The following is a 17,351-nucleotide window of genomic DNA, read 5'->3' as shown; positions in this document are numbered from 1 at the left end:
TACAATCATGTGGAAAGACCTTTTAAATGACTGCATCGTTAGTTATAATGGGATTTAGCACAACAGCTGTAAGCTGTATAATTGCATTGTCCTAAATGTTTTGATTTCTAGTATTTTAGCATGTCTAGGATTGGAGTTAACAGTTGGTGGTATTTGCTGCAAATTGTGTTGGAACCCTTACTCAGTGTTATACATTTGCAAAAATAAATTGCCTCTTTTAAACATCGGCACATAATGTGGAAGTTGGCCAAAGAAGGTTAAATTCCGTTCTCCAGGTTAGACACATAGTCAAGAACATGGATGTAAATTAGCAAGGTATTCATTTTTGACCTGGCTTGAAGTAGTTTTGTTAATTTTAGTTCTGCATTTAAACATGTTAACTGTAAGTTGTGCAGAGTGACACATTTTTGAGAAGTAAAGGGATAATGCTCATTATTTAGGCCCCTAGTTTACAAGCATCTAATCTGGTTAGAGCTTGTGGGGATGGGTGCATGATTTATGAGGGGGCCCTTGACCATGTGTTTTTCAGCCAGACACCCAGACAGACAAACAGGCTGTAAATTGCATGAAACAACATCAAAGTGCATTTCATTTTCTACGGGGCCCTACAAGCTCTAACGGCGTTTACCACCCTGGTTGCTGCACTCTCTTTTAAGCTTTTAGTGGCATCTTTCCCTTCCCCCAGGGAACAAAATATTGCCACGGAAAGCTGTGCCGTTAATTTGGGGTTGTATTGCAGGGGAACAGTGTTAGAAAAAATCTGTCTGTGCTTCATTCGCCACCATTATGAAGCTGTATAGAAATGTTTAAATCAAGAAAAGAAACATCCAATGAAGCAACATGTATAAACAGTATGTAACTTGCACACATTAATTATGAAAGTTATTATAGGCATAATTTACATGGGGGTTGGGGGGGGTGGAAATGCAGACCTGTGTTGCACATAGTTGAAACACCCCAGCTGTCATTTGCATACAGCCTGAGGTCACAGTAATGTGCTATGTTGCAGTCTCCAAAACACTTTGTTTTATGTTAACAGGAAAATGGTCATATGTGATTTACAATCTGCGTTATGATTTATAATCTGCACTGCCTCAGAGGCCTGTTGTTCTAAAGGGATCCAATCCTGGATCCAGGCTCCAATCCGAGAGGAGCTTCAGTGCTCTTGAAAGACAAAAGTCATTGCTTTGTAATTCCATGACAGAAGCAACCTGAATAATGTAGCTACTTTATTTGCCACACTCGTCACTAATGCCAGCAATTTCTGTTTTGAATGATTACCGCAGGAATGTATTTGGAGCTTTTAATTAGACATGCAAGGGATGCAGCGTTTTATTATATTTGTTTGTGACGTTATTTTTTTTTTATTTCAGAATAATCTTCATGAATGCTCCAGCTACAGAACCCCCCTGCCCCCCCATTTTAATACCAAAGTTATGCTACCGTTCACATTTCCACCACTTAATTGTTCGCCTCACATTTACAAGTATTCAAGGTGCATTACATTTGTTAAGTAATGTTTAATAGTTATTTGTTTCAAAAACTGTTTGCCAGCTTTCCCCATCTATTTTTTTGAGTGTCCTGTATGTTGGGGAATCCTATTACTCCTAGTAATCCCAGCGATGTTCCCATTGATGATCTTTACAGACCACTTTACTCAATCCACAATACACTCGTAGCTATGTCCGTCAACCTTGTGTGTAATTTGTGTGTGAGGTCATGTTTTCCAGTTTGTGTTTTGTTTAGAAATGAATGATGGACAAACATGCTCTCTGAGTTTTAGTTGCATATTCCATGATACACTGCGTGACATGTTGTGTTGGTTTGTTTTAAACCTCAATTTTAAAGTGCTTATTTCAACACTCTTTAATGTTTGTTAAATATATCAAACAGCAAACTATTGTATCATATTTTACCTTTCTGTATCCATTCACATGGTACTACCAGTTAATAAATAAAACATGTTCTAGTTTAAGACCCAGATTCATGGATTTATATTTAGTACATTTGTGACGAAGCTTGTAAAGAACCTTTAGCACAAGTTATTAAGTGTAATAATAACCTGTTGATGCATGGAGCCTGCTGTCTGTGTCACACTTATGTCTATGTCGCATTTTTTCGTAGAGAAAGTTGAAGAATCTTGGCAAGGACATTATTTATTGCTAAAGAGCGTATCATAAGCTGTGTGATTTTTATTTGGAGATGCGCTTATCCAGTTATGACTAAAAGGACAATGAATAGTATTAATATCTAAATCTGGTGGCATGCTGTCTCTGACCATCCTTATGTCACACTAAGTTTTTATCTATCTATCTGAGAAGTGTTTTATTCAGTTGTGAAGGACATTTCTTGACAAGTTATTGACAGTATTGTAATCTTTTGGTATATAATAAGGCTGTCTGTTCATATGTCAAGCTTCCGTTTTTACGTAATGCCTATAGTAGATATAGATCATGGTGATCTACTTTTTAGTTACTGCCTGGTAGCTCTTATTGTGCATTCACAGCCTTGATGGTGCTTAACCATCTGAAATCTGAAATTTAAACCAATGTAATCTACATTTCAGTCTCTGTCCAGAACAACATTCTGGAATTGATCGCAAAAAGGATTGACATTATAGCATATGTGCTTTTAGATTAATAAGTATTTTAAAATAGTGAACTTTTAAGGATAAACCCATTCGTAACCCAGGGCTATTGGAGCTTGCTCAGCCAAGCGTCTTCTAAGAGATCAATTTTACTGCAGTTGAAAGCTTCACATAACTTAGGTAGTTGTTGGAACAATTATCATTGTTGTGAATTACCTGCTTGTAAATAATGCCAGTGTGTCACACACAAGGCCACAATTATCATCTATAATGATACCTCTTTGAGTTGTTTGTCAGCAGACAAGTATTTTGTTTTTGATAGAAATTGCTTTTCAGTGACATCTTACCGTATCAGCACATGCAGCAAACTTTTGCAAAAGCAAAGCCGAGTTGGAGGTCTCAGATTCAAGTGTCATGTTGATAGTTTGAATTAAAGCCTTGTGAAAATGGGTGGAAGAAGTTTCTTTATGATAGATATGTTTAAATCTTTAAGCGTTTAACATTTTTGGAATATTTTGAAATCAATAATAAAACCCATCGAGAGAATCCCTCCAGTCCGCACTCCAGATAAGCTGCACTAAATTTAATGCTTAAAAACAAGCACAGCAATTTTGATGCACAGCTTGTCTGCCTCCCCTAAAACTTCCATTAACAACTTTACGTCCTGTATTTTACTTTTTTTTTCTTATATTCCTCTATTTAAACTTGTGGCTAACATTTAACACCAGTTATCTTACCCCCCCCCGACTAGGGGTGTTAATAATTTAATCATAAAGAAAAATGGCTGTAACCAGGAATGACTTAAACCTGATGTCCTAACCTTGGACTGCTCAAACTTACCCAAGTCCAAGGACAGTACTAATCAACTGTAAAAATGTCTGCGTGCAACTGCAAAATAATAATCTTGTGTACTCTCTTTATAACTTGGTAGTTTGTGGGGGATACCTCAGTTCAACACATGAATGTGGCATCTACATCTATGAATTTATTTCCTGAAGGCTAGACAGGTGACTCGTAACGCTTCCCTTGGACAAAATTCTACCATTTACCAAGCATGCTGCCAAGACATCTAATTTGTTGTATGATGGCCATTGAAAGAATCCTCATCAGGATGCCTGGGTTTCCTGTGCATCAACAGGAGGTGACATGGGAAGGTTTCCCTGGACTACCATACATCTTCTCAGGACTATGAGTGGTATAGATATAGACCCTTATTAGCTAGTCTGGGAGGCCAGAAATTTAGTTAAACAGGAAGAATACAGGGTGGTGTTTGAGGAATTGGCCCAATCACACCCTTTGCTTCTTTTGTTCCAGGACCCCTTCAAGCAAATTTCAAGGCTTGAAGTCTTGATTTAGTGATTAGTAACTGGAGGATAAGAGAGAGTAGCCCAAGTGAATAATGCCATAAATACCAGAGTCTTTGGAACAGCCTGTAAAACTATCAGACAGGGCTTTTTAGTTGCAGAGAGACTATAGTCTATACTGTAGACTATAGCATGAGCTGTAAAATCTCAGTATGCAGTAATCCATACATTGCTTGGAACAGAATAGTTTTTATTAAACATTTATAATAAGAATTATGTAAAATGCCATTGGCGAATTTATTGCTACTCTGGAACAATTAGTCTTTATTTTATATAGCACCTTTCATAGTGGACAACCATCACAAAGCGCTTTACAAGAGAAACAATGCATAAACTTTGAGCACGTGTTGGTTGTTTTATGATTAGTCGTTTTACAAAGACCCTGAATTTAATCTATTTCGTTTTTTTCATTCCCCCCCCCCCCCTAAGTTTGAGAGTCCTTCATAGTTGTGTGCAATGGTTGCTGATTTAAGTATCTAAGTATTTGTCTGTAATTTTTTAATGCTTGGCACCCAGCATTAAGATTGTAAAGATTATACATTACAACTTGGAACATACAGAGGGATTTTAAATTAATAAAAGTTTGTGCAGTGTGCACTAATATTTAACAATATAGCTGATAGCTTCTAGGGTGTTCCCTTCAGCTTATCTATAAATCTACAGGATGTCATTGATACTGTCTTTTTTTCTGAATTTTCTGGCCATCAGCACTAGGGGTGCCATTAATTTCAAGAGAACAGATGTTTGAGGTTTTGTACACCCTGCAGTGAATAGAAGGAAATCCTGATATTGGCAAAGCAGTCATTGTGTTAGCTGGAAGCAGGGACAGTAAAGGGCTATAAATCACTATGTTCATTAGGACTGGCAAAGTAGATTGATTTATGGGGGGAAGCAACTGTTAAGACCATCAAAGCTATCTATGTGGAAGAGGAACTTTAGATAATGGTTCCATTTACATTCGAAGAAAATGTATACCTTTCCAGGGACACTGTGAATGGCATACAAGCCCTGTTTGACATGTCATCACAGCAGCATTTTTTAATCCTGCAAGTAATTTTAAAATTTAATCTCCTTAAGGAGGGCATGGCTTAATAGTGATTAACTAGGCTTTTCTCATTGAGTGACAGTACAGGGTTTGTTAAAGGTCACTACAAGGTGTGATTTTGAAAGGTAGGGTGTACATATTTCTGTATGCACATTAAATTATGAGTAGTACACACTTTTTCCAACATTTTATTTCATGCGATACATGTGGCACCTCATTAACTTCTATATCTAAACTGGATACTCTGCGTTGGTGTTGCCACGATGTACTGTAGATGGCTTCAGTGTTCCAACAACCCATTTCAGAGATGTGCCAATGCTGTATCTCTATGCAGACTGTTCACTGTGGTGGAACTTGTCAGCTGGGAACCCCATTCAGTGACTTTGTTTCCTGGGAATTTTCACGTGGAAGCCTTTAATGAATGTAGGAGTTTTTGAAGTTGGTAAAAGTTGGAGTTCCCCATCGCTAGAATAAATGCAGCAGTTAACTAACTTTTGTTCCCGTTTTATTACAGTTGGGACAGCCCAGTCCAGCAAGCTCCAGTACCAGTTCCAGCTCTGGTTCTAGTTCTCAGAACACACAAGGTAACTATTCTAATTCAAAGCCCGCCCGATGGTATAAATTGTTATGCTGCAAAATGTTTATTCTGAACCCTTGTTGGTGTTTTTACATATCATTTCAGGGAGGTATTTCCTCTCTAAGGTGTTTACCATTGGTTCTAAAAGGAATGATACTTTGCGATTGTCACCACCTGGTGGCCAAAGATTAAACAAAACCATTATAAAATGTTCAATGTTTGTCCATTTTTACAATATAAAAAAATAAGAATATATACTATGAAGTGTTTAAAGTAACATTTAAACCCCTTCCTGAATGTCCCTATTATGAAATCAATAGCTTATCGGTTCTATTGCCCATTTTAATTTATTCAATAAAGAATGTTGGTCATTGGATTAACGAGGTGTTTTTTTCAGAATGCAGTAGCCTTTCAGATTAGGTCACATGTAAAACATGAGTTTGGTGGCCTCATTTTAGTGACCTGTGTATAGAACAGCACAATACAAAACCACAACAATTCAGAATAGCAGAGGCCATTCAGATAACAAAGTGCACTTGTGGGAAGGGGTCTGTCTGCAATAAGACTTGCTGGAGGCAGTGGAATTAGTCCCTTGTCTTTTACAAGAAGAGACCTAGTTTTTCAGTCATCCCATCAGTCATCTCTTCATATTATATCTTGTGCTTTATGTTTTATGCATGTCCAACAAAGTGTTCCTGTATAGTTTTACAATAAATCAGATTACTTACCATTGCTCAGTGCTGGGTTGTACTGCAAAATCTTTTTTTAACGTGCAGGTCCTTGATGATTTAATTAGTTTTCAACAGTTATTTTGTTTCGCAACAGTGTCACAATAACCTCAGTTTGTATAATTTAAATCCTGACCCAGTCAACGTTTTGATTGTCCATCATCTTTGCCAGGGTTCTTGCGAACTTGTCTGCTGTCTTGACAGGTTTATGAATATGCAAGCCCCAGACCATGGTGATAACACGTTTAATAGGATTTGTCATACTCTGACCTGTGTCGGCTTCTGCTGTCAGAGCCTGACGGCTTAATGAAACCATCCCCAGCAGTAGATTTTGTCATGTCCATTTTCACTAAGGAATTCAAAACACCCATGGATTAACGCACAAATGAAATGTTTTATGCTGTCTTTAATGCTTTGCTGGACTGTCAACTTATATGTACACCTATAGCCATGTATATAATATACAGTGTGTATGTCTATATACAGTTTCTATAGTGCAAGCATTCAGAAAAAACTAGGAAACTACTGCCAGTCACAGTGACTGGTCCCCTAAAAGTTTTACTATAATATCAGGACAGTGATATTTTGAAATGTACCTATTTTCCAGAACATTCCAGATAGATTCAGTGCTGAGTAAACTTGGAGTAACTTCTAGAACTTTCCAGTAATATAAATAGTAATATAAATACAGGGGCCTTAAGCCCACCAGTTCAGTTTAGTTCCAGCTGCCTAAGTGGATACATATCTGCATTTTTCTGAGATGGCATCAAGAGGCTGCAATGGTGGCATTTCTGATGGGTCTCCAAGGCGGTTTTACCAAGTTTCCCTGCTGTCTTTGCCTTTGCCTTTGCCTTTGGGACAGCAGGAACACCAAGGTGCACTACCACAGGCGGGACTGGCCACAGCGGACCGAGTTCTCTGTGGGGAGGAACAACGTCAAGTGGGAGCCACTGGTGGACCCCCGGAAGGTGCTGATGCCACCACTGCACATCAAATTGGGCCTTATGAAACAATTTGTCAGAGCTCTAGATAAGGAGTCGGCAGCCTTCAAGTACCATCAAGACTTCTTCCCTAAGCTGTCTGAAGCAAAGGTCAAAGCCGGTGTCTTCGTCGGACCACAGATAAAGAGGATCCTGGAGTGCAATGAATTCCTCAAGAAGCTCACTAGTAAGCAGAAAGCGGCTTGGAACAGCTTTGTCGCAGTGGTTCGGGGCTTCCTGGGCAATCACAAGGCCGAAAACTATGTGGAGCTGGGTGAGACTCTGGTGAAGAACTACGGCACAATGGGCTGTAGGATGTCGCTCAAAGTCCATATCCTTGATGCTCATCTTGATAAATTCAAGGAGAACATGGGAGCGTACTCGGAGGAGCAAGGCGAGCGCTTCCACCAGGATATACTGGACTTTGAACGCCGCTACCAAGGACAGTATAACGAGAACATGATGGGAGACTACATTTGGGGGCTGATTCGTGAAAGTGATTTACAGTATAATCGTAAATCTCAAAAAACTACTCACTTCTAAATGTTTTGTAGTCATTTTTGTATTGCTTTAGTATAAATACATGTTAATTTGGATTCATATGTTGTTTTTTTCTGACTTTATGTGAACGAAAAGACACACATTCGACCGTTTTCTCATTGGAAATAGGTAAATTTCAAAATATCACTGTCCTGGTCACAAAAGCAAAGTTTTTGGGGAATAATAGCCATTTTCTATACTTTTGATGCATAAGCAATTAGGAAATAACACTTACTACCCAGGAACAAAAATTGTGTTACACAGTGGTATCAAAGCAATGTTCAAGAAAATTGAAAATTATCTCTAAATCTTGGATTCCTCAAAATCGACACCCTTTGCCTTAATAACAGCCTCACAAACAAGAGGCATTCGGTTAACAAGTTTCTGCAGGAAATCATCCGACATGTCTTCCCAGCTCTTCTGCAGCAATTTGTACTTGTAGGTAGCTTTGCTTTGACTCTTCTGTCCAGTTTGTCCAGTCTATGGGATTGAGGTCAGGAGACTGGGCAGGCCAGGTCATTAGATTGAGTTGTCCTTCACTTTCCTTCTTCGCCAGATAGTTCTTGTACAACTTTGAGGTGTGTTTTGGGTCATTATTTTGCTGAAGAATGAAGGACTACCCAACTAGCCGTAATCCTGATGGAATGGCGTGCCTCTGAAGTATGCTATCATAGCCATGCTGGTTGAGCTTGCCATGGACTTGGTAAAGATCACCAACTTTGTCACCAGCAAAGCAACCCCAGACCATGACACTGTCTCCTCCATGCTTGGCAGTGGGAACCACGCATACAGAACTCATGTTTTTTTTGGCCCAGGCAAGTCTCTTCCTCTTATTCTGCCCTCTGTAACAATGGTATCTTTGCAGCAATTCTTTCAGTTAGGCCAGCTTCACTCAATCTCCTCTGACCAACTGATGTTAAAACATCTGTACTTCTAGTAACATTTAGCTGAGCTTGTATTTCAGGGGCAATTAATTGCTGGTTTCGTTGACTTGTGACTCGAATGAACTTGTTATCCGATTCTGAGGTCACCCTTGGCCTGCCTGACCTTGTTCGGTCCTCATGAGTGCCAGTTTCTTCAAATCATTTGATGGTCTTAGCCACAGCAGTTACAGACACTTGCAAAGTTCTTACGATTTGTCTTAAAGATTTGCTTAACTGAGCATATTTTGCCATTTTCTGCTCCCTTACATTCAGGAATAACAAACTTGTGCCACTGCTACCTATATTAATAGTAATCATGGACCCTCACCTGTTAACAATAATTGGTGACAAAAGGTTAATTAGGTAACATGCTAGTTAACTCAGAGAAAATCTAACAAAGACACTTTTATACTTAGGTCAGTGTTCTAACACCGTGTTATACACATTTCAGACTTTTAACTGACTTGGGCTTCAGACTGAAATCCCCTTGCTTTGGGTGACCATTTCATTGAAATTGACAAGATTTAAATTTTCATTTAAAAATAAAATTTTTGAATGCAGTTCACTTATGATTATCAGCTTATATAAGCACATGTATCATATAATGAAATATTAAGTGTTTTATAAACAAGTTTATACAGTTAAAAGCATAGATAATCATGAAAAACCTGGTTTCAAGCAGGTATACTCAAACTTTTGACTACTGTATGTAGACTAAATAGAGCAGGGAAAAAAACAATACAAAAATTAAATGCAACTTATGCTTTCATTTCAACGAACACACCAGACACAGTCAATCCGAATCATGAATTCAAGCAAAATAAACAAATCCTCCACTCCAGCAGGAACAAAAGGATGGTGGCATGGTTCAGTGACTTGCTTTAACAACTAAGGCAGGATCTGGCAAATCGCTCGCTCATTCAATTACCTGTGCCTTTTTAAAGGGTGTAGTCTAGAGCAGGGGTCACAAACCCAAATGTGACCATGGGCCACCAGGGCGGCCCATCAAAAGGTGCAAGGCTGCCACCAGACAATTGAACTTTGAACTTCGACTAGGATTCCAAATATATAGCAACTACAAGGTCATAAATACATACGTACATACACACACACACGTAGTCAAATGTTTACATACCCTAATGGAAATTTATGATTTTCTAAATTTCTCAAAAACAAATAATTTTAGGAAAAATCTTTTCTAGCAAAAGTTTTGCTTTTGTGAATGAAGAAAAAGTTAGAAGAAATAGTACACTTATTTATTTCAGCAATATTTTTGCCCTTTGATGCTATGATGGTATTGTTTACAAGGTGCTAGAAATTTCAATATGATAATGCAGAACCTAATTCCAGAAAAATCTATAAAATGCTTGGTTGTAGGTGAACATTCTTAGAGTATAAAAGGGTTAGGCATGGGAGGGGAGGAGTTAGAGCTATGTGATTACCTTAAGCAGAACATTATTTATTGTCATAAAGCTGGAGAAGGATACAAGAAGATTTCCAAGTATTTGAGTATCCAAATTTCGACTATTGTTTCTGTTATCAAGAAGCATAAGACTCATGGTACTGTCACAACGCTCCCTCAGTCTGGAAAAAAGAAGGTTCTTTCACCAAGAACAAGTAGAAGAATTGTTAGGAAGATTAATAAAAATCTCAGATTGACTGACAGATATTCAAAGTGAATTAGCTGCAAGTCGGACTGGGGTTTCCATTTCAATCACAGGTCGAGTAACACATGGTGAAGGCCTCAATGGTCGCAGGCCAAGGAATAAGCCATTCTTAGGAAAACGTCACAAGGACAATCGCTTAATATTTTCAAAATGGCATTTGAATGATGGCTATGAGTTCTGATCAAATGTTTTGTGGAGTGATGAAACAGAAATCGAGCTATTTTTGTCATGCTAATAGTAGTTAGATTTGGAGAAAGTCTGGTGAGGCATACAAAGAAAAGAACACCATACTTGCTGTCAAGTATAGAGGTGATAATATCCTTATATTGGGTTGTTTTTCCTCTAATGGCACAGGACATTTAGTTCCAGTACATGGTAAAGTGGTTCTATAGCATACCAAAAGATATTGGCCAATCATCTGAAACCCTCTGCTACAAAATTTGATTTAAAGCGCAACTGGACGTTTCAGCACAACAACGATCCAGAGCACACATCAAAATCCACTTCAGAATGGTTAAATAAGAATAAAATCAAGGTTCTGTAATGGCCTCGTGAAAGTCCTAATCTAAATCAGATTTGATAGTCTTTGGTATGAGTTGAAGAAATTGAATGAACTGGGACAGTTTTGTGGAACATTTAAAAGAGGTTGTTATGGCTAAATGTGCTTCAACTAGCTGTTTATTTCCATTTTCCTTGTCAGGGTATGAATACTTTTGAATTGGCATTTTTGGAGTTTTGCAAAAAAAAATGTTGAAATAAATAATTTCTTGTAACTTTTTTTTCCTCATCCAAAAAAGCAAAACTTTTACTTCAAAAGATTTTTCCTATAATTTGCTTTTCAAGAAATTTCTAGAAGTTATAAATTTCCATTGGGGTATGTAAACCTTTGACTACATGTTGCATTTTTTTTTTTGTTTGTTTTACTGTGATGCATTATGAGTATGAAAAATGTACTCAAAACCTCCACTAGTGTTTTCTACTATTATAACAACCTTGACTTGCATAAAGGAAAAACATTGGGTGAAATAGCTTGCATCACTTGATTTTCAAGGTGTGGTATCCGAAGCATAATCAACAAGTACAGAGAAACATCATCTGTAATTGACAAACCCAGGACTGGGAGACCCAAAAAGCTGTCTAACAAGGATGAGCAATACTTGAAGATAATATCTTTAAAGAATAGAAAGAAGATAAGCTTTGAATTGACAACAGAACTGGCAGAAGGCACAGGTGTCATTGTCCATCCATCAACAGTCCAAAGCACCTTTTGACCATTCTCCATAGTCCAATGTGATGGAGAAGTTTTAAAAGAAAATCACGGTTAACAAAATTCTGATATGTCAGCGTCTTTACAAGAAACAAAGCAATGTAGGGTATTTTATTAGTAATAATAATAATAATAATAAATAATAATAATAATAATATATTTCAGTGTTTCCAGTACTGAAAAGGGTTACAGTAGCTGAAGGGACTAAATATTATTTAAATATGTATGATGCACTTAAAACATTAATGTGTTTTTTTTTTTTTTTTTTAAATCATTACCTGAAAAAGATCTTTGTACCCAGGTATTTTTCACGGCGGGAACCTGGTCCTGGATTTTTTACCTGTGTTGACCGCATGCATTTATTACACACACACACATACAGTGCTAAAAGTGTACAATATTTAACAACAAATAAATAACTGGACAAGTTTTCTAACATAACTGAACAAAATATATATATATATTTTTAAACATTTAACAGTACTTCATTTAAACAAATTTGTACATTATGAAAAACAAAATGCTTCCAGTGTCTGGGAAAATACGTTCTGTACTATCAGTGCGAAATCTGAGAATTCTTATTCTGCACCAGTAACTGGAAATTAGGAGTCAGTGAGTTGCTCACTGCACAGCACAGCTGTGCTTTCAGATTGACTTCACTGTCTGCGCCTAAACTTTGATTTGAGAACTTTAACTGTTGAAAATGTGGCTTAGCAGAGGTAACCCGAACATAGACAACAGCCTGGCGCCAACAGATTTGACTTGAGCATAATCCTCAGACTGAAGTATCAGGCCAGGTGCTCAGATTGTTTGACTGAGCAACGTCTCCTGAGGCTTTCGGAGAAAGCCACATTCAAATTGCTGTTGATTTCAGTGATAACAGTTCTTCCAACTCTTTCACATTTCTGACTGTAAAAGAGAAAGGGTCTTTTATGATTTTCTTTTTGTTTCAAGTTTTCATTGGTTTGAAGCTTCAAGTTGAAGTTTGCTTAAATTGTCAAATGGTCAAGCTGCTTTTTTGGTGGGAAAAACAAACCAAATGTATTCATTTAGTTTTTGTTTGCTTTTGCCGTTGTTGGTATTTAATCCTAGTGAATTAAACTGTTAGTGGTATATATTTGAGTTATACAGTCATGCCTGCAATATCTCTGAAACATATCAAGTTAAATGCTTTTTGTTTCGCAAACACAGTGCCTGACTTCATCTGCAGGAAGGTTGTAGCTGTCCCTGCAGCAGCTCATACAGGTAATTCCATGTTATTTGTAGAATAGCATTAAAGTTCAGCCCACAAGTCTCTGTCATCAAACTCTGTAGCACTATGTGTAGTAAGTTTTTCCTGAAATGCATTGCTATTAGCAGACCAATGTACTTTCTGTGACAAGGCAAATAGAGGTGGTTAAATATACCGCCTTTTTTTTTTTTAAAAAAAAAGTGGTTTGTGCTTAGATGGTGATTTCCGAACAAACAGGGTCTGGCTTTTGACCCCCTGTTACAAGAGCAGGTGTTTTAATAAGCATATCGCTGTGAATGAAAACCTTTCCTTTCCTTTTGTTTGTAGTTTTGGCCCCTTTGTCAATAATGCAGGACCTGCATTCTGATGACAACGAAGAGGATTCGGAGGAAGAGGATGACAATGATTCAGACGTAGAGCGGCCTGTACACATGCACATGACCCACAGAAATCGCAGGTCAGTCTCGCTCACTTGCTGTTGAGAGAAACGCTAAATCAGTAGACAAACTGAAAATGGGACTCGGATCATTTTATAGGTTTGAGTTCCATGAAAATGATTTAATAATAATCATACACATCATATTAATACATCTTTCATCAGTATGTGGTTGATGAATAGGAGTGTTCCTAAAAATAAAAAGATTGCAATGTGATTTGCAGTTTGTAGTTGTTTCACTCCTGCTCTCTCTCCTTCACTGCATCACTTTTTATTCGGCATTAATTTAACTGACAGTAGATCATTGTTATTATGTTAGATAATGATGTTATAGTACATGAATACTGGGAATGTATAGGTTGTGTCACTTTTTAAATCCATTTGATTAAAAAACTAGTGAAAGAGCGCAGCCACACTCAGGATCCTATCCTTAGTTAAGTTGTACTATAACAAAGAATACAGGGGTATTAGGGTGTCATACTGCAGAGCAGGGTTTCTCAATCCTGGTCCTGGGGATCCACTTTGTCTGCTGGTTTTCATTCCGACTAAGCTCTATTACTTTACTAAACCCTTAATTGAATTGATAATTTACTTAATGAGACCTTTTACTTGTTTTCAGCTCTTAAATAGTTGCAGAGTTCAAGTTAGCTGTAACATTATATGTAACTTGAACTCTGCAACTGTTTAAGAGCTGAAAACAAGTAAAAGGTCTGATTAAGCAAATTATCAATTCAATTAAGGGTTTAATTTAAGTAATTGAGAATGAAAACTAGAAACCAGAGTGGGTCCCCAGGACCAGGATATGGAAACCCTGCTGTAAAGTATGCATCCTTTACCGGTGTTTATTAATCATTTGCATGGAACTTGTGTTTCCAGCGATAACTATTTAATGAAACCACATTAGGGAGTTTTCCTCCCAGTGTTTCAAGTTGGTCTGGTAACTAAGATGCCCTATTGTTGTAGTTGGGGGTGTACGTAGATTCTAGTACATGTACAAATTTTGCACACCCTTGTTTTTGTACCTAACTGTCTGTTGAGCTATTTAAGGTTAAATTGTTTTACAACTTTGACAACTCTGCTACGAAACTGTACCCACTTACTGGGGGGAAAAAAAAATGAGATCTGACATCTCATTTCAGTATCCCCAGTTTAAATTTGTTTGTACAACATATCATGAAAGCCTAACCAATAAATGTAAAAATGAAAGTGCCTGTTCAGTACAATCCATCCCATTCTGATCTTCAGTACATTCCATTTCTACAGGGTGAGCTTAAGTGATGGCAGTGATAGTGACCATAGTGCTGCTTCATCACCACCAGCACACCGTGAACCACCACCCTCACTAAAAACTAGCAAGAACCAGGTAGGAAACGGAGCTGCTTGTATTTTACTTTAAGGGAGGCAACCTCACATTCATGTTTTGAAGCACTTATTGTGATACCTTTCTTATCACCGTGCACCACCAGACGTTTTACAGGCCTTTTCATGGAGAAAAACAAAGAATGTGGGCATATTATGGAAAGGGGGGGGGGGGGGGTGAGTATTGACAGTATTATTCTGATGTAATTTAATTGCTGTATGTCCATAATGATCATTGGCTACTGTAGTAAACTCTTTTTTTTTTCTCCCTATCTGCGGGACAGCTGTTTGTGTGTAGTAACAAGAGAACTGTATTTAAAGCAATTAATAGTAAACTGTTTAGTAAATAATGTACCAAATTTAATATTGTACATTTACTAACTTTGTTAAACAGTCTAAAACAAAATCAGTTGTACTGTATAATTACATACATGTGTGTGTCTGTGTATATACTAACTGTGTCAGATGCTCATTGTAGCATACAACTGTTGTGTCTCATCCAGTTCGCCATGTATGCTTGTGTTTCTGTGTATCATTATCTAATTAGTATCTAGTAGAAATGCTTGGCAACTTCTACTGCTTGTGCCATGTTGTAACTTTGGGGGAGTTTCCATGTGTGGTTCTTTACACGTGAAGTGGCGATGCGTGTGCATGTTTGGGAGCTTGAGAGGATCAGGTACGTAGCCGAAAATAACCACCACAGACAGGGATAGGGTAAATCTCATTTAGTCGTGAGCATACCTCCAGGTTAATTGTTTTCTTTTTTTCTTTAATAAGTCGTGTGATAAATTAGTTTAAGTATTATTCACTACTAACGAAATGCCACCTCATCAGTGGGTAATTGAAAAACAATTTGGGCAAGAGCAGTAAAACACAGTATTAAACAACTAGGCACAGCTTTATTACATGAGCTTTAGAGTTTCACTCAAACAAGATGTCACCTGACAACCATGGATTTCCAGGTGAGAGCCTCTGGTGTACCTGTTCTCTGTGCATCAAAACCACATTTTCCCAAGCGGCCTGCGAAAATTGCATGAGAACACTGCCAATGGCTAATTTGCATATTGACCGCCTCCTTTTCCCTTCACTTGCATGATGAAAGGTGAAAAGAGGGTCTTGGCGAGTAAAATAAACTGAGCCAATGGAAACCTGAAATGTAGAGGGTCATTTTTTCAGTCTCGAAAAATTAGAACACACATGGAAACTCTCCCATTGTGTACGTACATTCCTGTATTGTGTGAATTATTGTATTGTATGTTGCGCTGGCCAGTCTTCCAGGAGAAACTTGTAAGTGAGATGTCACATCACAAATTACATTTTCCTGATTTTAATATATTTTCATAAATCATCTTCCATTCACAGTACAGTTGATTAGCATTCTTGTTTTATCATAATATATGCATACAGCAGTGATCAGTGTGAACTGTTATTTGATCATTTGCCAACCTTTTTATGTCAGTATATCATTATATCCAGTTTAAAGATTACAAACCAAGGCTTATAATCCATTATCTTTTATTAGCACAAGACACCACGCTATTCCTGTGCTGAAGACAATGGCTATTACAAGACACTAGCCAAAACATGTTGTCTACTGGGCTAAGTTCCATCAGTTTTAAAATATATTACAAGCAGGGTCAATTTCCTGTTTTTCAATTCCAATTCCAGGAATTGAAATTGATATTTTAGAGAGAATAATTCTTGTGATTTGTTCAACTGCTTTTATTTGAAGCCAATTTAATTGACTGACAGTGGCTTAAGTTTAAGTAATTTGCTGCCACTGTGAGAAGCTTATTTTAACAGAATACTGCTAATTGCAATTTTGGTAACACAGTACATTTCAAACATTTTTTTTTTTTTTTTTTTTTATAGATTATAGAAGTAAAAAGCCCAATAAAGCAAACAAAACCTGAAAAAACAATAAAGAATGGGGATTGTGATACGGTAAGTATTTTTTATTTATTTATTTATTTATTTATTTATTTATTTATTTATTTTTAAGCTTCAGTTTATTGAAATATCTACAGGTATTTTAGTTTTTTTATGTTTTGTTTTTTTTCATACTTGGCCCAATAGCTTGATGTGTACCAAATATAATTCTTACAAAATAATTTGTACAAATACAGTTGAGTACTGTTGAATTATTGAAAGGAGCCAAATGCTTTTTTATTTATTTATTTATTTATTATTGTTGGTGGCTATTCATAAGTGGACTTTCTGTAGTTTTATTGTCTTTTAACAAAGCACAGGATCAAATTGCTCTTGTGATTGATTCACACTCTTTGTGATGGTATCGGCAGAACTCCCCCAGTCAGCCACAACTAATCCCCAGCAAAACCAATGTCTGTTCTGATTTGATCCAGAACCTAAATGCATAAAATGCCCCAAATTTGGCAAACAGTAAAACTAAATTGATAAAACCAAGAATAATGAACAAGTTTATTATAACCATGTTGTGTAAGGCTGTAATTTGTAAAAGGTTTTATTGTGTACAGTTTAAATGAAAATTGAAGAACAGGTCCCATATATTGCCATTTTGTTTTGTAACAATCGGGAAAATAACTGTGCCTGAGTTGATTCAGAACTCTACATGCTTTTTCTCTCTGGTGAAATGTAAAACTTTTTTTATTTTGTTTTTTAGGGGCAA

General features: G+C 37.1%; 1 protein-coding gene across 2 annotated transcripts in view; it reads left to right on the top strand.

Moving 5' to 3' along the window:
• The window catches only part of LOC121322061 (protein AF-9-like), an 88,757-nt gene that overhangs the window by 59,986 nt on the left and 11,420 nt on the right, over nucleotides 1-17,351 (top strand). The window contains exons 8-12 of one of the 2 annotated variants that reach the window (XM_041261554.1): nucleotides 5,511-5,580; nucleotides 12,870-12,923; nucleotides 13,237-13,366; nucleotides 14,609-14,708; nucleotides 16,577-16,648. In XM_041261554.1, the coding sequence (XP_041117488.1) occupies nucleotides 5,511-5,580; nucleotides 12,870-12,923; nucleotides 13,237-13,366; nucleotides 14,609-14,708; nucleotides 16,577-16,648 (426 nt within the window). The remainder of the gene's footprint in view (nucleotides 1-5,510; nucleotides 5,581-12,869; nucleotides 12,924-13,236; nucleotides 13,367-14,608; nucleotides 14,709-16,576; nucleotides 16,649-17,351) is intronic. The other variant, XM_041261563.1, reaches the window with a different exon arrangement.

Source organism: Polyodon spathula, chromosome 1, assembly GCF_017654505.1.
Source record: "Polyodon spathula isolate WHYD16114869_AA chromosome 1, ASM1765450v1, whole genome shotgun sequence".
NCBI lineage: Eukaryota > Metazoa > Chordata > Actinopteri > Acipenseriformes > Polyodontidae > Polyodon > Polyodon spathula.
The sequence above is the reverse complement of the archived record's forward strand: the minus strand, read 5'-3'. Positions and strand labels throughout refer to the sequence as shown.